Source organism: Kogia breviceps, chromosome 14 (genome assembly GCF_026419965.1).
Source record: "Kogia breviceps isolate mKogBre1 chromosome 14, mKogBre1 haplotype 1, whole genome shotgun sequence".
NCBI lineage: Eukaryota > Metazoa > Chordata > Mammalia > Artiodactyla > Physeteridae > Kogia > Kogia breviceps.
The window spans coordinates 687,929-709,039 of record NC_081323.1 but is presented as its reverse complement, the minus strand read 5'-3'; the positions used below and the strand labels follow the sequence as shown (position 1 = coordinate 709,039).

At 66.6% G+C, this 21,111-nt stretch overlaps 1 protein-coding gene across 11 annotated transcripts in view; it reads right to left on the bottom strand.

The window, feature by feature from the left end:
• The window catches only part of KCNQ2 (potassium voltage-gated channel subfamily Q member 2), a 51,540-nt gene that overhangs the window by 6,368 nt on the left and 24,061 nt on the right, over window positions 1–21,111 (bottom strand). The window contains exons 8-17 of one of the 11 annotated variants that reach the window (XM_067014187.1): window positions 18,802–18,896; window positions 17,663–17,692; window positions 14,476–14,544; window positions 13,569–13,598; window positions 9,469–9,522; window positions 5,764–5,987; window positions 5,228–5,336; window positions 4,673–4,804; window positions 2,859–2,966; window positions 276–399 (exon numbers count right to left, since the gene is read on the bottom strand). In XM_067014187.1, the coding sequence (XP_066870288.1) occupies window positions 276–399; window positions 2,859–2,966; window positions 4,673–4,804; window positions 5,228–5,336; window positions 5,764–5,987; window positions 9,469–9,522; window positions 13,569–13,598; window positions 14,476–14,544; window positions 17,663–17,692; window positions 18,802–18,896 (975 nt within the window). Of the gene's footprint in view, window positions 1–275; window positions 400–2,858; window positions 2,967–4,672; window positions 4,805–5,227; window positions 5,337–5,763; window positions 5,988–6,027; window positions 6,895–9,468; window positions 9,523–13,568; window positions 13,599–14,475; window positions 14,545–17,662; window positions 17,693–18,801; window positions 18,897–21,111 lie in introns of those variants that run through there. The other 10 variants (XM_067014188.1, XM_067014190.1, XM_059036512.2 and 7 more) reach the window with 10 other exon arrangements.

The window sequence follows — 21,111 nt, the reverse complement described above, 5'->3', positions numbered from 1 at the left end:
TCAGTGTGTGTGGCCTCAGGACCGCAAAGCATGGACCCTCCTCCTGCTTGTCTGGGCCACCCTGTGTCCGCTGTGGGTTCACCCCTTAGAGCAAACTCTACAGAGGGAAAGAACTGGCCATTCCTTTCCTCGGCTCCTGTCAGGCAAGTGCCCCAGGCCCGGGGGGTGCTCCTGGGGGCCCGGGGTCCAGACACAGCAGCCCTCCCTGCCCCCAAAGCTTGAGCTCTGTCCCGCAGTGTCCGTGCCGACACCCCAGGACCCCCAGGCTCTCCCACCTGCTTCTCCACCTTCCCCAGCCGCCCCATCATGCTGGGGTCCTCGGGCAGCTCCGCCTCAGCCGGGCCCTTGCCTCGGTCTTTGTCTGCTGCCGCCGGGCCACGCCCCACGATATGGTCCACTCTGCCGGGAAGAGACCCCGTGCCCAGCGTGAGTTCAGCTGGGCGCGGCGGAGCCTGCGGCCCCCTCCTCCTGGGCCAGGCCGCAGCCGCCAGACCCAGGCTCCGGGCTGAGTCCAGAGCCGAGCGGGGAGCAGCGAGGAGCCAGGACGGGTGGACCCCGGGCGCCTGGCCCCGGCCCTGCTCTCCGCTGCCCTCGGGGCCTGTCCCCCGACCGTTCATTCCAGTGGGGCTGGCACGTTAGCAAGGGGTAAAGAGAAGGGAGCTGGGGCCAAGCACCCCTCAGCTCCCCCGCCCCCACCCCCGAGCCCTGCTCCTGGATAACGTGCCACCGAGGCCCCGGCCCACCCGGGGTCTGGAGGGGACGGAGTTAAACGTCTGCAGTGGGAACCACAGAAGCAAGGGGGGGCGTGAGGACTTTGCGCCATGCGCCAGACGGGGGAGGGAACACAGAGCGACACAGGAGACCACCAACGCACAACCAGAGGAGGGGACAGACAGAGCCACTGGCAACCAGAGAGGGGGTCCGTGTGTGCCCGTGCGCGTGCGCTTGTGTGAGTGTGCGGGCCTGTGTGCGCACACGCACGTGGGTGGGAGATGCAGAACGCAGCTGCGGTGGCCGCGAACGAGGCCATCAGTCACGAATGCCAACAAGAGGGGAAGGAGGCCTCCTTCGGGGAGGGGGGCTTCTGCTTGACCCAAGCGGCGTCCCCTGTCCCCTGTGCTGAACGGGAAGGGCCACTGAGGGGCCCGGAAGGGAGTAGCAGGGTGGGCGCCCGACCCTCTGAGCCCCAGCAGTGCAGCCACGTGGACGCTGGGCGGACGCACCGGGGCCGGGGTGCAGCCCCCCGGGCACAGGCCACACGGCCCCGCCGCTCCTCTGGAGCCTCACGCACGAAGCGCGCCGCCCGAGCTCCCCGCCAGCTCCCACCCCGCAAGCAGCGCCACGGGAGCTGCCGGCCTGCTCGGCTGCCGCCCCCTTTCCCCCAGGGCCGCCCTAGCTGCCTGGCGGGGCTCGGGGTGCTGTGCCCTTTCTGTCACAGGAAGCAGGAGGGGGCCAGGCGTGCGGCGGCCACGGGGCGTCATGCTCGAGCAGCGGTGGCAGGGGAGACGTGGGGCCCTCGGGCTCCCGGCAGACGCCAGCGGGGACAGGGCAGGAGGAGGGTTCTCTGGTGCTCCAGGGGTCCACACGGTCCAGGCACAGGCACTCAGCGCCTTCACCCCCGCCGCATGACGGGCCGCCCTCCCGGCTCCTCCCTCGGGAGGCCTGGCGCAGGGTCGGCCTGGAGCTGTCCCCGGTGGGTCTTCCGTGGAGCCTGTGCCACCCCCTCCCCTGGGCCTCACTCAGGCTGAGGAGTCGGGCTTAACCCCTGTCCTTCTGGCTCCTTCTCTGTGGGCATCTGGCTGCACTGGTCTGGGAGGCCTGCGGGGCTCCAGGGGCTGGCAGGGCCTCCCCAGCCCGTGGCTCTGAACGCCCAGCCCCTGTAGCAATGCCCAGGAGGGAGGGCCGCTGTCTCAGGGTACAGCTTCCTTGGGGCTGGAGGACACGGGCAGAGCAGAGGATGCCGCAAACACTGTCTGGGCTGCCCGGGCTCGGGCCTGCTCCCCCCGGAAATTCCTTTCTCATGGGGGAGCCGCCAGGCTGAGACGCCCAGCACACACTGACCCTCGGCCTCACGCACGGAAACCCGGGCACACGGGGGTCAGGCACCTCCCGTCGCTCCAACGGCCCGGCTGCCAGCATCCCTGCCGGCCTCCGGGACGCCCCAGGCCCCTCCGCCAGCCGGGCCGGGCGTGTCTGCCCTCACCCCACATCCTCGCCCTGGGCTCTCCTCTGCCAGAGCTGCCGGGGGGGCGGGTCACAGCCATCATCCCCACAGTCCAGGGGAGCAGGAAGCCTCCGAGGTCTGAAGGATTAATCACCAACGAGCCTTCTCCTGCTGACTCACCGCCTCACTGCCTGCCCCCAACTCCACCCGTTGGCCGGGACCGTCTTTTCCAATCACCCTGACCATGGTGAAAACTGGAAACAGAGCCCCCAAAGCTCTGGGGGCTACCCGGGGGCTGGCCTCCCGCCAGGTCCACACAGCAGCCCAGGCCGACCCACCGGCAGGTGGTGGCAGGGGTCTGAGTCGGTGCTGGGGCAGGGCCCCGCGTCTAAACGCACCTGATCCTTGGGGGGCTGCCGCCCTCTGCTGCCCAGGGAGCCCCCACCCCCGGCGGACGCCACACGGGTGTCGGTGGGAAGGCGCCCCCCTGACGGCCTCCCCAGGACCCCGCCAAGAGGAGCAGCTCGGGGGCACCCCGACCCAGCCCGCCAGGGCCTGCAGAGGACGTCGTTTTGTCAGGGACAGAGAAAGAGCCCCTCCGTGCCGTCGAGCAGAGCGGGTGCTGCCGTCATGTGGCTGGAGCGAAGGGGGCTGGCCATTCCACAGAGACAGGCGGCAGGCTCAGCATCCTGACCTAGGTGAGTACTGGGGTGGCTCTCTCGGAGGGGCCGTGGGTCCTTTGCTGGGGTACTTCTTGTGCCGGGGAGTTGAAGGGGGTGGGGGGCCCACAATCATATCTATCCTGGCGAGTAAACAAGAAAAGAGACACCAGGAAAATGCATCGTGAAGCAACATGAAAGGGGAGGCAGCCGGAAACTTGCAGAGACAGAACGAACGGCACGCTGAGAGCAGCCGTGACCTTGCTTACAAACGGGACGCAGGGACGCCGCGCTCCCGTGACCTCAGATGTGGTCAAGCGAGCACTGGGTGAGGCCACGAGCTTGCGGCGCCCCGTCTGCCCGGGCAAGGGTGCACGTGCAAGGACACGTGGCAGCTGGCAGCAAAGTGCCAAAGGCCCCCGGGAAAGACACCAAGGCCTGCCAGCGAGCGACAGACGTCTGGCTCCTGCGGGGGTCGGTTTGTCTCGTCTGTTTTCCAGACAGAAAGAGGGGGAGAGGGGACGGCCTAGGACAGGAGAGCCTCGTGAACAAAAACTGCTGCCGTGCGTGGAGGCGGGCCAGCCGCCGAGACCCGGGGCGGCCCCGCACGCACACACGTGTGCTCGCACCTGCACACACAGGCGGACACACGCACACTCGCGCACACGTACACACCCGCGCGTTTGCACGCACGAGCACATGTTTACACAGTCACGTGTACACGTGCACACTCTCACACACGACTTGCATGTGCACAACTGCACGCACGTTTGTGCAAACACACGGGTCTACTCAGCGCTCAAGGAGGACGCCGAGCAGTTGGCCTCCCGGCCGGAGCCCAGAGACAGGAAGGGCTGGTCCCCTGGCCTCAGCCAGCGGGAGCGACTCGAGGCCCAGAGGGGCCCCTCCCCTGGGATCCTGGGCAGGACGGGGAGACGCCACCTGCCGCGGGGCTGGGATCTGATCTGACCCCCAGGACTGCCCCAACCATCCAGAACCCCCATGGCCAGGGCCTACGCTTCAGGGCCAGAGAATGGCAGGCCGCCTCATTGGAGGGCCCTGGCCGGCAGGAAGGTGGGGTCCATTCCAGGAGAGACCCACGACAGCCACGGGCCTCCTCCCAGGCACGGCCCGCTGGGCACATGTCCAGCCCCACCGCCCGCTCCGGCCACGGGAATCCCTCTGCGCGGCGGGGAGGGAGGACCAGCCCCTCCGCTCTGGAGGAAGAGGTGCCGCGTGGCCTCACTGCTGCCTGATGGGCCCACGGAAACCTGCACCTTCACCTCCCAACAGAACTAACTCCTCTCCCCAACACACACGGGTACACGTGGGCAACATATGGGCGCAGACAAACGAAACACACGGCACAGCACACACAGACACACGCATGCACCCACACGTTTGCCAAAACATGTGCTGCACCCGTGGGCACACATGCACGTGCACGCACTTGTACACACGCACGTGTGTACACAAACACGCACCCGAGGCCTGGACACGTGCAAGCACACACGTGCATTCACACACGTGCATATGCACGCTCGCATGTGCGCACGACACATACACGCTTGCCCGTCGCAGCACGGGCCGGAGAGAAGAGAGAGACAACAGAAAGGTTAAAAACAGAGCACACAAGGACATGGCAGAAAGCCCACGCGGGGCCGGCGAGGAAGGGCCCAGATGTGGCAGCTAGCAGGGCGGGCCGCCGCGCCCACAGCGCGTCGCCGCGCCGCCCCCGGCAGGAGCGTGCAGCTGCGCCGCGCCCCTGCCCCCAACCCCCACCCGGCTTTGGCCCAGAGGACCCAGCTCCACGGCCCCGGGGCCAGGCAGGCAGGGGAGGTGCTCTTGCCTGGACTGCAGGTTTTTGATGCGGGACAGCATGTCCAGGTGGCCGGCCGAGTACTGCTCGATCACGTCCATCACATCGTAGGGCCGCAGGCTCTCCTTGAACTTGCGCTTGGACACCAGGAACCGCATGACACTGGAGGGGTGGTCAGGAGGCTATGAGGCCTGGGCAGAGACCACCGAAGGCAGCCCCCCAACGTCCACGTGACTTGGCCCGCCCAGCATCTCCGAGAATGTCTGCTGGACGACTTGGCCCTGTCACCTGGGCCACCCACCCGTCTCGTACCCCAGCCACCCTCGGGCCCCGCTGCCCAGAGGACCCTCGTCCAGCCGGGGAACCCCCGTGCGCTGGCAGCTCCCGGCCATCCACTAACAGCCTTGGGCGCCCGGCACCTGGGACGCAGGCGACAGCTGGGGCAGCAGGTGCCTTGTGAGCCGCGGGGGCCGGACTGAAGGGGTGTCGGCCGCGAGGCGCCCCTCCCGAGCGCGTGCCCTCGCGCCAGCGCCCCACGGCCCCACGTCCGTGGGCGACTCTGCGAGGCAGCCTGCCGGTCCTCACCACACGGCCCGGATGCTGACTTTGAGGCCCGGCGTCAGATCCTCCGTCACAAACTCGCAGTTGCAGCTCTTGTTGTCGTCCACAATGTCCTCCCCCGGGAGACTTGCTTCTGGGCGGAAGGACACAGCCCGTGAGGGGCCGGGCCGCCCCCGGGACGGAGGGGACCCAGAGCTCCGGCCCCGCGGCGCACGTGTGTCCGAGGGGGCCTCCGCCGGGCACACCCACACCCCAGCCGGCCCCCCGTCCTGCTCTCCCAGCCTGTTTCCCTCCACCGGGCTCCTCAGGGAGCGGCCACCGCGAGGGTGTGAGAGGGCACCCCTGTGCGCAGGCGGGAGGGCAAAGCGGGATACGTCCACACAGAGCACTCGGGGAACGTCGGCCGTAAGAGCCGGGGTGCACCGGCGCCAGCTCCACGGGCGAGCCTGGAAAACACGGAGCGCGGGGAGCAGAGCCCGACGCAGGGGGACAAGCGCGTGCGGCCCCATCGCGTGGAGCCCCGGGACAGCAAACCCCAACTCGAGGGCTGCCCGCCCTACCTTCCGAGTTCTGCCGGGAAGCGGCGCCCCTGGCCCGGAAGGCCTGCCGCGCGCGGCCGCGCTCCCCGAAGCTCCAGCTCTGGGGCACCTTGCTCGGGCTGTCCTCCAGGCTCTGGTCGGCGCTGGGCGACCGCCGGACGGTCTGGGCCTGAGGGGACCCCTTGCCCTTGGCAGCCACGCCGCGGGGGCTGGAGAAGACACGGTCTTTCAAACTGACCTTCTGACTGCTCCCGCGAGAACCGACAGACGGACAGACACACAGAAAGACAGCAAGAGAGGTCACTCTGCAAAGAACACTCGCTCCCGCTGGCTCCTGGCGGGTGGACGGGGTGCCCTGGCCGTGGGATGGAGCACGGGCCGGGGCGGGAGGGTCGCTAGAGTGAGCGGGGACAGGTCAGCTCCACCACAGGCTCCCCGGGGCCCGCTCAGCACTCAGCCTGGCCGGGGAGTGGTCAGTGGACTCTGAGATCGCGCTCAGCTACCACCAAAAGGTGCCCGAGACCTCGCCGCACCGTCAACCTGGGCTGTCCCTCTGCAAACGCCCTGGGCGATGACGGCTCTTCCCTGGGCACCTCCGGGGACCCCCGGCCACCCCAGCGGTTACCGTGCCTGCCCCTCCACCCCCGTAACCGCCCCGGGCCAGGACGGGGAGGCCTGCACCTGAGCCCTGGGCCCCTCGGTCAAACCCCAGGGAGCCGCCTGGCGAAACAGGTCGGGGGACGGGAGCACGGGGGGCGGCACGGAGGGCCAGGGTCTGCCCACCTCCCCTCCACCCAGGGCGGCACAGACTCCACCCCCACCAGGACACGCCCGGGAACAGAACGTCCACGCTTCCGGAGGGGTGCTACGGGTGCCGGCCGAGCCCCGGCCCGAGGCCGCAGACGGGGCAACCACGGCCGTACAGCCACAGCCCCGTGAGGGTCTTTGGGCCTCGTTGCCCCCGTCTCTTGGTAACCATGGAGACGGGTCTGACACACACACACACACACACACACACACACACACACCCCGTTGGTTGCTTCTAACACCCTCCCGGCAGCAGGCAGGAGACAAGGGCGGTCTCTGGTCAGGGTGAGGTCAGGCCCGGGGCCAGGCGGCCACTCAACTCCTCCCGTGGACAGTTGCCACCACCTGCCCAGGAGGAGAGCGAGGCCCCCATGATCCGGGAACCCACTCACGCGACCGCACCCAGGGGCCACACTCAGAACCTCCCGAGGGGCCTCTGCGCTGCCCTGGGGCCTGGCACCAGCCCGCATGGGTGCCCGGCAGGGCCTCTGCTGTCGCTGGGAAGCCAGCCCCACCGGCTAATCCCTCAGACAGCGCCAGCCCCACCGCAGATGGCCCAGGTCAGCTGCTCCCATCGGCCCGAAGGGGACCCACAACAGAGACACGTCGTCAGACGGCGCAGAAATGACCCAGCATGGACAAGAACCAGCCCGTGGCCCGGTCCAGCCAGCCCACACACTGCGGTCCAGGTCGGTGCCCCTGCCCCCCCCCCCCCGGCAGCCAAGACCATCTGCGCTAGCTCTCAGGCCCGAGGCACGGAGCCCACTCAGAGGGGTGGCTCCGCCGGAGACCCTGGGTGCCCCGTGTCCCCGTGCACACAGGAGCCGGCGTGTCTGCCTGCTCAGGACGCTGGCCCCAAGCCTGTAACTGCTGTGCCCGGCACGAGGCCAAGACAGGGGTGGGGGACCGAGGGGCAGCCAGAGCCCGGCTGTGGAGGCCCCACTACGAAGACAACCCTCTCCTTCCTTCGTTCCCGAAGGAGCCCACCAGCTGGCCCAGGGAGACCGTGAAACAAGGGCCCCGCCAAGCCAGGACTGCTGGGCACCCCCGCTGGACCTGCTGTCCCGCGCACAACAGGGGCCCCCAGAACTTGGGCCCACGCAGCTGGCCGCGATGACAGAGCCACAGGAAGGAGCCTTCCCTGGCCTTGGCCTGGCCCTGCCGCCCCTGGCTCTCAGACTGCTCCGACCGGGGAGGGGTGCCCTGCTGGAGGACGCCACGGGGGGCTGCCTGGACTCCCACGGTCATCACAGCTCGGGGCTCACAGGCACGCAGCCCCCAGCCACCCCAGGCCTGCCTCAACTCCAGGTGCCCGAACGCGGACGGTCCTGCAGGTGTCGGGAGAGAGCCTCCCTCACCTGACAAGCCAAGGACAGAAGCACACGCAGGGCGGGGCTCTGGCAGCCCGCCCCCAGGGAAGGGGCACAGGGCCAGCCCGCCTTCCGACTGAGAGGGCATTTACACGGGGCCAGGGGGCAAGCTCAGGAGGGTCTGCGGGAGAAAGCGAGGCCCAGCCTCTCCTGCCCTACCTGCCACCCTCCCCAGGGCAAAATTCCCAACAGGTGAAGCCAGCCATCAACAGGGACAGGCGAGCGGGGGCCCTGGCTGAGCTCGGCTGCACCCCGCTCTGCACGGCCGGCCGGGGCCCAGCTCAGCGGGGAAGAAGCCAGCATCCAGAGAGAACCGCCTGGCCCACGGCTGGACTGCGGATGCCCAGGGAAGGCGGCGGGGGGCGGGGGAGGGCGGGGGATGAAGTGACGTCCGTGAGACGCACACAGCACGGCCAAGTGAGGCCTGGGCTCCTGGCCCGGCCACGGGCACCTCTGGCCCTTCTGGTTCCCAAGCAGCCTGATCACAGCCCCCGACCCGACCGGCCAGCCCGTGGCCAGAAAGCACCCTGGACACCAGCTCTGGGCAAGCAGGACGGCTTCTGCCGGGGCCCCAGACCTCCCCTCCTGGGGCTGCAAAAGCCTCCCCCACGGTGCCTTACGTCGGGAACACACAGGCAGCACGGGCAGGTGGGGGCAGGCGACCCTCCGGGCCCCTCTCGAGGGCGAGAAGGATTCAGAGCATGCACGGATGCAGAAGTGCAAGCATGCCGCCGCCCCGGAGCCCCGACCCTGCCGTCCGACCCCTCCCCATGCCCGCCGCTCGGCACCCCTGCTTCCAGGGCCATCACGGACCGCATGCACACGACGACCGGTGAGTGCAGCTGCCAGCACCTGCGGGGCCGCACGGGGCGGGGGGGGGGGCAGGAGGGGGCCCCAGAGCAAGCAAGAGGACAGACGCTTCCGCACCCCCGAGAGCAGATAGGGGACGGAGAGAGGAAACGTGCCGGCAGTCAGGGAGCCCACGGGGCAAAGATCGGGCGGCCTTTCACCTAAACCAGGCCTGCACGTGGGAGGGGGAGCCGTGGACCTCTGGCTTTCCGGTGTGTCTGGTGTGCCAGGACCGTGGGGAGCGGGCACACACACGACAGAGCTGCCTCCCGGTGGGCGGGCGGGCTCCGGGTTGAGGGCAGCGGCCCTCCCGTGCGTAGTAGAGGTGCTAGATGGACGAGCCGTGAGAAAAGGCTCGCGGGAGAGCAATCAGGCCCCTGAAGGCGCCCTTTCTGGTTTTCAGAGCCCCTGGCCGGCCCCCCTCCTGCTTGGAGCACAGCATAGTTTGGCGTGGGGAGAAGGAAAAGGCGTTAGCTCCACGGCCACCGTCACCCAGGCGGTCGTCTGGAGCCAGAGGGGGCCTAGGGCTCCACCAAGGGGCCGGGAGGCGAGCTGCCAATCCGAATCGGGGCCTCGGGGGGCCGGGCGGGCGCCAGCCTCTCCCTGGCGCATCTAGAACCTCTAATAAGCAGAGTGCTTGGAGCGGGAGGGAGACAAGAGCCGTGCAGCAATGGTCGTCCGAGCGACGTGTCTGAGGTACCTAGCATGTCCTGGGCAGCATCCACACAGGGACTCTGTGCACCGTCTGCCTTTACTGGAAATGAGGAGAGGACAGTTAGTCCCGGGCGCGCCGGCGACCGGACGCGGCCAGAGGGAGCCGGGACCGGCCGCACGGGCAGGAGGCGCAGGGACACGAGGCACCAGCCACCCGGGGCGACTCTGTGCTCAAGCCGCACCCGCTACAGAGTTCGCGTCTCAGCGAGAAGAACGAGGGAGCCGCGCATAAAGTCCTCCGCCGGCCTGGAAAAAAAGTAGTCCCTATTTTTGGAGAAAAACAAAAAAAATTCCCTGTTTTTTCCTCCAAAAATACCTTTTCCTTCCAGCGTCAGTTTGGGGCCACGTCTTTCAAAAGATGTATTTTTTTTTTTTTTTTTTGCTATATTCATGCCAACAACAAAAAAAATAATACATGGACTGAGGCTGTGCTGGTTCTAGAGGGACAGGATTCCAGAAAGCTCACGTTTTCAGAGGAAAAACGTGCAAGTTTGGCTTCACAAACCAACCCAGCCAGCGCCCCGATGAGAAGTGGCCTCAGTTTACCCAGAAGGCAGCGGCTGCCCCTCCCTGGAGGGGAGCTAAGGAGAAGGGGGCTTGGGGCTCCTGGACTTGAAAGGGCCGCCACGGTCGGACCCTGGGGGAAGTCCACCCCGTGCCGAGGGCGGAGACGGACCTGTGGGCGGCTCTTCAGGGAACGCTGCCGACGGTCACCCTGCCCAAGAACCTCCCCAAAGGCCCAAGACTCAGCCCTGCACCGGCACCTGAAAACTTTTAAGCAAAAATGAGAAGAACCTGCAAGAACTTCAAGAAACCCTTCACTTCCCTGGGGCCTCGCTCTCTGCCCCCACCTTTGAAGCTGTTGCTTCTGAGACAGTGGCTCTCAAACTCTGTACCCGAGGAACCCAGACGCGGCCAATGGTCTTGACTCACAAAACGGTTCAGTGTCCACACGTTCGCTTAAACACCGACGGCACCTGCCAGCGTCCAGACAAGGGTATCCCCACTCAACGACAGCAAGCCAAGGTCAAGCCTCCTCGAGGACCCCCCGCTCGGCTGCCCCGGCCTCGCCCTGCACGGAGTCCCCTGCGAGCGTGCGAGCTTCCCCAGTGGGACCTCCCCCGGTCACTTCGGGTTGTAGAACAAAACTAACTGGAGGTCGACCCCGCGCGGAGGGAGCCGGGGTCCAGCTGTCCGCCGAGCGCACCCACACAGGGGCAGACCTCCCCAGGACTTGGGCCCCCTGCCCAGCAGGAGCCCCTCAAACTTAGGGCAAACATGCTCTTCCAGAGTGCACCCCCGAGGCAGCCACAGCCCCACCAGGGCCTGCAGGACAGATAAGGACCCTAAAGACCAGGATCCCCGTGGCCAGCTCCCCCCGGGGTCCCCAGGCCTGCACGCAGGACCCGCCCCGCCCCGCCCCACCTGGAGGCTCCTCCCCTGGGAAAGAGGACCGAGCCGGGCGGGGCCTTTGCCCCCAGCCTTGACCAGCTTTGCTGCCTTCAAAACTCCCAGCAGCGCCAAACCCACCGTTTCCTAGGCAGCCGCCCCACGCCTGGCTCCCAAGCACACGAGACTGGGGAAAGGCTCTCTAACCACAGTGACTATCTTTAATTTTAACGAAACTTTAAACAGCCCCACGCGGCCAGCGGCTCCTGCATGAGACAGCGCAGCCTGAGAGCGGGACAAGAGCCGGGAGAGGTGGGCTGCTGGTGGCCCGGCCCCCCCGAGCACGGCCCCTCTGCTTCGGGGGGGCGAGGAGCCCCAACTCCAGCCCGTTGCCTCTGGGTTCCAGGCTGGCGCCGGGGTTTCCTGCCCACGGCAGCCAAGTGGAGCTTCGCCCCATCAGAACTGCCGGCAGGCAAGCCCGGGGCGCCCGGGCTGGAGAGGGTGGAAGAGGCACCCACGGACACTCACCGAGACCAGACTGGACAGACACGCACCCGAACACGGCACACTGCCCCCCCGCGACGAAGAGGGGAGCCACAGGACAGGGGCAAAGCGGCTGGGGCACAGAGGTTCCCCCAGGCACGGGAAGGGCGGGGGCAGTCAGAAAGGGGGTGGGTCAAAGGGCAGGTCAGAGCCACACCCAGAGCAGCAGAGCCTGAGACCCCCGCCTGCCCCGCCCCCAGCCCCATGCCTTGGTCTGACGTCCACACGGCCACGGGGCGCGTCCCCATCGTGAGCCAGGACCGGGGCTCTCACGGCAGCTGAGGGAGGGGCCCTGCGTCCAGCCTGTCCACCTGCACTTCACGGGACAGGGTCCCCTCACCAGGCAGTCCAGGGACAGGCCCGCCCTGCCGTGGGTCCAGTGGCAGGATCATTTCCTGCAGACCTACTACGCACTGGGTGCCACCGAGGGGCTCACGGCTGCGCCGGTCAGGGAACAGAAATGCCACCTGTTACCTGGCTGACAGGTGTGCATCCGGGAGAGGCAGGCCCTCTGTCCCAGGGCCTCAGCCCGGGGCCCCCAGGGGAAGCCGCTGGGTCACAGGCAGGGACACACGGACACGAGGGGAGGGAGGGAGGAGCAGGAAGCAGGGGGGCGGGGGGGGAGCCACAGAACGTGCCGGAGAGCCGGGGGCCCCCGCGTATCCTCACCTTGAGTCCTGCTTTCAGGATCAGCCACCTCATCCCCAAAGACAGAGCAGACGCGAAAGGGGCCCGAGAAGGGCAGTGACATGATTAAAGGCACTTGGGGACAGGCAAGATTTTCCAGATTGGGGGAGGGAGGGCGGGAGAGGAGAGAGAGAGAGAGAGAGGCTGAGACGAAATTGTCGGGAGAGGAGATAAAGCAGGGCGACGGGCACAGGAAGCTGCGTCAGGCCAGAGGGGCCGGACGGGCGGGTGCGCGGGCCGCGCCGAGGGCCAGAGAGGCGCCCAGCCTGGCAGAGCCGAGGGCAGCCGCGCCGCCTCCCCGGCCTCAGGGTCCTGGGGCTCACGGAAGGGGCACATGGCAGCACCGACGGGACCCCACAGAGCACGCGAGGCCCTGCCGCACGCCCCTCCCAGCCCGCCCTGGCCTCAGCCCCGCGTGGGGCCCCCCTCGCTCCCAGCCTGCCCAGGAAAGCAGAGGTCCCTGCCTGGGCTAAACCCACGCCGGTCCAGGTCCGAGGGCCTCACCGCTGCCGCTGTTCGGGCTGCCTCGGGGCAAAAGCGCTGCCGACCTTTCCAACCCCAGGCCCCAGCTGACGTCCCCCTCTGGGGACCTGGGGGTGGGGACACGTGCCCCCTTCCGATGGATGCCGGGCGTGGGCTCGGCCCCACAGCTCCCCACTGGGCAGCCCGCCGAGCCGCCTTTGATCCGGGAGGGCAGACGGCGGCCCTGGCGCGCGGCCTCGGGGGCAGGGCTCCCTCGGCAGGTGCAGACGGGGCGCCGGAGGCACACAGCGATACACGGACGGCTGGAGGTCACCCGCTTGAACGCTGTGAACTGATCTGGATTTTTTTTCCAACGCTAGGCAACCAGCAGGGTGCTACCAGCCCCCTCTGCCCCCAGCAGAGGTCATCCCTGCGAGTCCCCATTGGGGGTCCCAGTCTCGAACTCGCCTAGAGCAAACAGAACCGCAGGGGCCCGGACAGACCCAGGGAGGGGGAGACCGGTCCCCACCGAGGGGCTGTGAAGCAGGGCGGGAGACCCTGCCCCCAAGGGGACCCTCTCCCACTCCTCCAGAAACCTTCCACAAACCGAGACCTGACGGGGTGATGCGAAGACCCCTCCTCAGAGCTGCCCCTCCTCCCACCGTCCGACCCTGACCTGCAGTGTCGGAGGGACACCCGTGGGAGTGTCCACCTGGGTCGCGCTCGGCTCAGAACAGCCCAGGCCCTGTGCTGGAGCTGGCAGGACCGCTCCCCCGGAAGCCCCCCGCGTCAGGTCCGAGGGGCTACAGTCACGGGAGGGCAGGAGCTGCCCCTCAGCTGCCGAGCAGGCCCGGGGCCTGGGAGGGGGCGTGGACACAGGAAGCGTGATTTAAGGGCCCACATCGCCAGCGGGCAGGGGTCCGCCCTCAGCAGCACACAGGAGCATGCACAGCCCGGAGGACACGCAGCGCAGGCGCGGAGGCGGCGGGAGGAGGTGGCACTGACCTTGGGGAGGGCTCCGGCTGCGGCTCCTTCCTGCAAAGAGAGGCACAGGCCTGTTGGTGGGCAGCCCTCCGGGCCAACCCCGTGCAGAGCCCAGCTGACCCCCCCCCGCCCCGCTCCCACAGGCCGGGGGCTGCGTGTGAGGGGGCAGGAACAGCCCGCCCGCCCCGAGAGCCCCCTGGGCGCCGGAGGAGGCGGGTGCCAGGGGACAGGGAATCCGGAAGGGGCCGCGAGAAGTTCTCAGGCTGCGGTTGCTACCGTCCCGTGCTCATGGACACGTGCTTTCGTCAGAATCACCGCCGTTACCAAACGTTCAGAGAGGAAGCTCCTCCACACTCCACGCTCGGGACGGCGGCGGCCCCTCACTTAACCACGCGCACGAGCACTTTTTGCAGGTTCCAGGGCGCGGACGCGTCTTTGCGGGGCAGGCAGGGGCGCACCATTCAACCCACTCCCGCCGCTCCGCCCACTGACAGCCCTTCCTTGTGGGCAGACAGGCCCGGCCACGGGCACCCTCCCCTCCCCTCCCCTGCAGCCCGTCTCCTCCGCACGGCCCTCCCCGCCTCAAGCGCTCGAGGAGACGCAGGGTTTGTGGCTGGGAGAAGCAGCGGGGGCCCCCGCGTGTGTCCACCCGGCGCCCCAGGGACACGCGGGGTTGGGCTCTTCCTCCCGCCTGAGGCCAGAGCCCCAGCCTCCCGGCCCCACGTGGAGCTCCCCTCCCTGTGCCCAGCCCGCAACCGGCCGCCCTCAGGATGGCAGCCGAGACCGGGGTCAGCGAGAGCGGAAAACCACCCGCGTCGCCGGGTCCCACGGCAGCCCGCCCACCAGCATATCCTGCGGCTGCCAGCCCCCCTGCCGCGCCCCGAGACGCGGCGCCCCGAGCGCCAGCCGGCCCAGGCGCCCCGCTCACCTGAAGGTGAGTCCAGATTTGCTCTTGAGGTTCCGAAGCAGCTCTAGCTGGTTGAGTGGCGGGATCAGCCTGCGGCAGGAGGACAGGCGAGTGGGGCCCCGCCCGCCAGGGCCCCGGGGGCCTCAGCCCAGCTCGCGCGAGCACCCACGTCTCACACGGGGACACGCGCTGTGGCCCGTCACGGGCGGAAAGAGGGGACGAGTGCACGGCGGCGGCAGACCCCAGGGAGCCCGGGCCCCCACCTCGGGGGCGGGGGCACCGTCGGCATCCTCTGGGCTCGCTCGGCCCAGGGGCCTCGGCCCTGGGAGCCGGTCCTGCACGGAGGGCAGGGGGCCCCCACCCCTCCCCCTTCCCAAGCCCTGAACACCCCCAGGGGAAGCACACTTGCAAACCCAGCCCCCAACACAGTGGGGCTCCCAGGCCCCTCTCTGCCGAGCCACTCTCTCTGCCAAGGCGGAGCGGGGCCCAGGTCACAGGAAGGACTGCTGGGCAGAGCCCGCAGGGCTGCAAGCGGGCCTCCTGGACGGCTAGCCTGGCCCCGCTCCGAGCCCCTCTTCCCAGAGGCAGTCTCACCTACCCGGACAGCAGCACGCCTGGCCCGCCTGCCGGCCCAGCATTCAGTGCTGCGGCCACCAGCCAGGAAGCCGAGAGCTGAACGGTCCCCCTGGGACGCCAGGCAGGGTTTTGTACACCTGGGACATTCCTGGGGAAGCCCAGGTCTCCCACCTCCAGCTGTAGGAGACTCACCCGAGACTCAAGTCCTCACAGTGTCTGGGGACGCTTCTGTCCCCAACCCCACCCCCCTCCCCACTCTCCTCGCGGATCCTGGCCACCTTTGGCTCTCACACAGCTCCCACGCCGTCAGTGGCCCTGTGTGTTTCCAGACCCTGGTCTCTCTTTCCTGACTCAGCCCCCACCTGCTGTGACACCCCCGCCTGCTCTCTGACACCCTCACCTGCCCGGTGACACCCCCACCTGGCCTGTGACACCCCCGCCCGCTCTGGGACACCCCACTGTGTGTGACACCCCCACCTGTTCTGTGACACTCCCTGTCTGTGACACCCCCACCTGCTGTGTGACACCCAACCTGGTATGTGACATCCCCACCTGCTCTGTGACACCCCCTCCTGCTCTGCGACACCCCCCACTCAGCCCCAGCCCCCAAATCCAGTCCTGAGCCTCAGGCCTTCTTGACCCTGGGGACCCCTGTCCCTCCCGTGCACCCGTGTCCGAGCCATCCCGGCACCCTCACCCGGTCCACAGCACCACCCCCCGCCACACACACAGCGCTGGCTCCGGCGCTCCCCCCACCATCCCCTGCCACGTCCCCGTGTCCTCCTTCCCGGCCTCCCCGGCTGCCCACCCTCCTCGTGTGATGCGTTCCTGTCCTCGCCCTGCTCACACACCCCGCTGTCTCCCAGACAGAAGGATGTGTGACCCCCCCGGCACCACGGCCCCGCCCCGCCCCCGCCCACCTGCCAGTCCGGCTTGGCTTGGTCCCTCCCGACTCCTCCTGTACCCAGCCACGCCCCCTAGCGCCCACCCGAGAGCCGCCTCCGCCGGCCTGCCCCAGTCACTGCCGTCTCCAGGGCCAGCAGGGGCGGCCCTGCCCCTCCGTTCCCTCTGCGGCCCAAGCCCGGCCAGGCCTGCATCCCGGGAACACCAGCCCTCTCTCCCCACCTCCCCACTCCTCCTCCAGGTCTCTCCCGTCCTCATAGGTCCAGACCAAGCAGGAGGCCTGGGCGGTCTGGTCGGCTCACACCGTGGGCGCAGCAGAGCCCCAGGACTGGACGCCGGGACGGAGCCGGTCTCCCCACCCGTTTGGCCACCCGCCACGGGGCCTGGAACAGAGACCCTGGGCAGCTGGCCCCGCTCGGCCGCCACACACGCAGGTCCAGGGTAGGGGCGCGCAGTCGGACGCCATGCCTTGGACACACAGAGGCAGGGGACAGAGCACGGACGGGCGGGGCCGCGGACAGAGACGTGCAGGCGCCACACACGCGAGGGCCACGCACACACAGCCCCAGTCGTGGAGGACGAGGGCGCAGTGCGCAGTGGGGGTGGGGGACCCATCGGGGGGCATCCCCAGGAGCGAGCAGCGGCCAGCCTGGGGTCAGACGCCCCCGGAGGACAAGGCCAGCCCCCAGGCCCGGAGTGGGGATGGGGTGCTTCCACAGACGTCAGGGGACGGGGGGCTTGTGGAGAAGATGGGCCGAGGGGGCCACCGGGTCTGGGAGGAGCCCGCCGGGCTCTGAAGCAGGGTCCCCCCAACTGCCCGGCAGCCTGGAGCCCCGGAGGCCCAGGGCCAGCAGACGGGAAAAGATGCCGAATGCACCGCCGCCTCCTGCTGAGTGAAGCCCCGGGGCCCGTGGCCAGCGGCGAAAGGCAGGCACCGCTGGGGCGGAGATGCCGGGGGGCCAGGACCCTCCCGCCCCTGGAGCCTGGCCCTACACTGCCCAGCACGGCACCCTCTTCCCTCCTGGGCGCGGAGGGCTTAACTTTCTAACACGGTTCCCACGCAGGGCGCCAGGGGAGGTTGAGGGACCGCCCCCCGGCCCGGCTCTGCGGGGCACAGCACGGTGCCCACTCTGAGGGGAGGCACGGGGCCTGCGAAGGGACCTGGACCCGGGCACAGGGGCCCTCGTGGAGCAGTTCAGCGCCCCCGTCTGGGCACCGGGCCCCAGACTGAAAGTGCAGCAGGAAGAGAGCCGTCCGGGGCAGACACGGTCGGTGGGGCCACACGGGTGGACCGCAGGCCCCCTCCGCCCAGGGCCTCACGTCTCCCTCTCGCTGCGGTGAGAAGACTCGGGGCGGGGGGTGGACGCAGAGGGGGAGACCCCAAGCCCAGAGCTGCCTTCCAGGACCGGGGGCCCCCGAGCTGGGATGGCTGATGCCCCATCTCCACCGCCTCTGCACTGGGAGGAAGTGGGGCCCGTGGGGCGGGACCCCAGCCACTGAGACAAGGCAGGAAGCACGACAAGGAACGGAGGACACCTGGACAGACAGATCCAGCACGAGAAAGCAGCTGGTGGGGAGGGGGCGGTCGGGAGAGGGCACCAGGGGAGCGAGGAGGGCGCATGTGGCTCCGGGCGGGGGCCACAGGCTGGGCGGCGGGCTCGGGGCGGCCCCGGAACAGTCCCCAACAGAACACAACCACACCACACGCTTTCCGCCCATGCAGTCCTACCTGGAGGCCCCGTAGGTTTGAGTTTGCGAGCTTTTCAAGTGTTTTCACACACACACACACAAAGGGAAAGGAATGAAAGATTTTAAAAGAACGGGATAAGAAAAGGAAAATGAAAAAAAAAAAAATAGTCCAGGAAAGTGGGGGAAACAACAGAACAAAGAAAATTAGCACGAGGGTCAGTCCTGCCTCGGCCGGAGGGCTGAGAACACAGTGCCTGCGGCATTTCCGGGAAGCGGGTGGCGCCAGGCCCCCACCACCCCGAAGCTAGGTGTCCCCGAAAGCGCCAGCGGGACGGTGGTGGAGGACGGAGTGGGCAGATCCCGAGAGAGGCGGGTGGCAGGTGGGGACCCGCAGGAGGACGCTGCCCCAGGGAGGGGGCTCCGTGGGTGGACACCCCCAGGGGCAGGTAAGGGGACTCCTCGGGCTGAGAGGCCCCAGGGCTCGGCGTCAGCCCTGAGCGGGGGAGGGCGGGCTGGCAGGGCAGCGCCCAGCCCGGGGGCACCTGGCCTGAATGGACGCCGGCCAGCTCTCGCCCTTCTCACCTCAGACCTCTTTCTAAGCCGGAGCCTGGCACAGACAGACCCCGGGGGGCACAAGTAGTGCCCGGAAAGCCGCCTGCTGACCACGCAGCCCCCCAGGGAGGACTCCCCGGCCCCCTCCTCTCCCCCTCAGGGCGCCTGGGGGTGTCTGTGCTTTGTCCTGTCAGGACCTCGCTGTGGGGTCTGGGGTGCTCTCCTTCCTTGAGCAGAGACTCTTGCCCTCGCTGGGGGTCAGAGGGTCAAGGTTATCCTTTTGTTTCTAAACACACGGGGCCCCCTGGAGGGGCTGCGGTCCCCAGAACCAGCTGGCATTTACCTCCACAAGCTCTGGGGGGCTGTCGTCACAAGGTTTACACACTATGCACCTGACAGCAAGGACACTAAGCAGGGGGCGGAATGAAGGGGAAAAATAAAAGCCGCAAAACGATAAAACAGAACAAAATTAATAAAATAACCACGCACGATTCCTTTTTGAAAAGTACATACATTTTAAAGAAAAAGAAACAAAAAACCATCAAAACGATGAACGACAGCGGAAAAGTGGGGTTTCGGAACAAAGGGGGCTGCACCCGGGCAGTGCTGCGGAGGTGGGGGCGGTACCTGTACATGGGGACGGTCACCGTGCGCTCATAGTACTGCCACGTGGAATGCAGGTCCGTGCGTGACAGGTTGGTGGCGTAGAACCTCCAGGCGGACTGCGGGGAGGACAGGATGTCAGCTGGGCACTAAGGGCTCCCACCGGCCTCTCCCAGGGCCTCGCCCCTGCGCATCGCCGTGCACGGGGCTCTGGACCGCGGCCCGGCGCTGCCCTCAACCCTTCAGGCCTCAGCAGCCTCTGGAGGATGGGGACGCGGCGGGGCGCGGGGCACAGGTCAAGCACCCGGCAAGTCTGCAGGGAGCTTCGGTTCTTTCCTTCCATCTGTCCTACCTGCCGCTTGGAAGCCGTCACCCGGCATCGTGGTCACCTTCCTTCCCTCCCCCGCGGGCAGGGTGGAGGGCGGAGCCAGGGACAGCCCTCATCCTCCCCGCTTTGAGGCTGAGCCCCCCGCCAGGCGCGGGCCCGCCCTGTACACCAGCCTTGACCCGGCCCTCACTCTTTTCGCAAACTGGGGTAAAGTACACACGGAATGAACTTCACCACTCTCAAGTGTGCAATTAACTGGCGCTCGGCCCATTCCCGATGCTGTGCAAGTGCCCCCTTCGGCCAACCCCACATTTTTACCACCTCAAAAACAAGCGCCCCCAACCCACCAGCGTGACTCCCCGCCCCCGCCTGCACCCCCCCCGCCCCCGGCCGCAATCTGCATCAGTCCCTGTGGGTTTCCCTACTCCAGACACTTTGTAGCGATGGAATCGGGGCGTGGGGCCTTCTGTGTCTGGCCTCCTTCATTTAGCACGTTCTCAAGGCCCATCCCTGCTGGAGCCTGCGTCCGAGCCTCGTTCTTTTTAAGGCTGAACAATATTCAGGTGAACGGATGGACCACATCTGTGTACCCTGTCACCCACCCAGGGACATCTGAGCCGTCTGCACCTTTCAGCTCCTGTGAATAGTGCTGCTACAAACACCTGTGTGAAGCTTTTTGGCTGAACACCTGTTTCCAATTCCGTTGGGTGTATACCTACCTAGGAGGGGGATTCTTGGGTCACGTGATACGTTTAACTTTTTGAGGAACCACCAAACTTTGCTACAGTGGCTGCACCACTTCACATCGGCCCCCCAGAAACGTACGAGGGTTCTGATTTCGCCACACATCCTCATCAACACTTTTTCCTCTTAACTTTAGCCATCCTGGGGGCCTGAAGTGCTTTCGATGTGCATTTCCTTCATGAAGAATGATGCTGAACATCTTTTAATGTTCTTATTAGCCATCTATGTATCTTCTTTGGGGAGATGTCTGCTTAAATCCTCTGCCCATTTCTTAATTGGGTTGTGTGTCTGTTTGTTGTTGAGCTGTATGAGTCCTTCATATATTTTGGATACCAGACCCGTGTCAGATATATGATTTGCAAATATCTTCTCCCATTCTGTGGGTTGTCTTTTCACTCTCTAAAGAGACACTATGAATAGTGTCCTTTAACGCACGAAAGTTTTTAATTTTGTTAAAGTCTTATTTTTTCTTTTATTGCTTGTGCTTTTGGTGTCATATCTAAGAAACCAAAGTCATAGAGATTTACATCCATAATTTCATCTAAGAATTTTAGTTTCAGCTCTTATGTTTAGGTTTTTAATCCATTTGGAGTTAATTTTGTATTGGTGTGAGGTAAGGGTCAAACTTCACTCCTTTAAAAATGGGTATCCAGGGCTTCCCTGGTGGCGCAGTGGTTGAGAATCTGCCTGCCGATGCAGGGGACACGGGTTCGTGCCCCGGTCCGGGAGGCTCCCACGTGCCGCGGAGCAGCTGGGCCCGTGAGCCGTGGCCGCTGAGCCTGCGTGCCTGGAGCCTGTCCTCCGCGAAGGGAGAGGCCACAGCAGTGAGAGGCCTGCGTACCGCAAAAAAAAAAAAAAAAAAAAAAAACCAAACAAACATGGGTATCCAGTATCCCAGAACCACTGTCAAAGAGACTGTCCTTTCTTCATTGGATAGATGTGGTGCCCAACTATCGAGACTTGTTTTGGCCCAACCCATGGTCTATCCTGGGGAACGTTCCATGTGCACTTGAGAAGGATGTGTTCTCTGTGGTTGGTGACACATGTCTAATGACAGATGTCTGCAGGTCTAGCTGGGTCGTGGTTTGTTCAAGTCCTCTGTCTCCTTAGGATCTTTTGTCTGGCTTTTCTACCCTTTTTAAAAAAAATGTATTTATTTTTGGCTGCATTGGGTCTTCATTGCTGCCTGCAGGCTTTCTCTAGTTGCGGCAAGCAGGAGCTACTCTTCGTTGTGGTGTGTGGGCTTCTCACTGCGGTGGCTT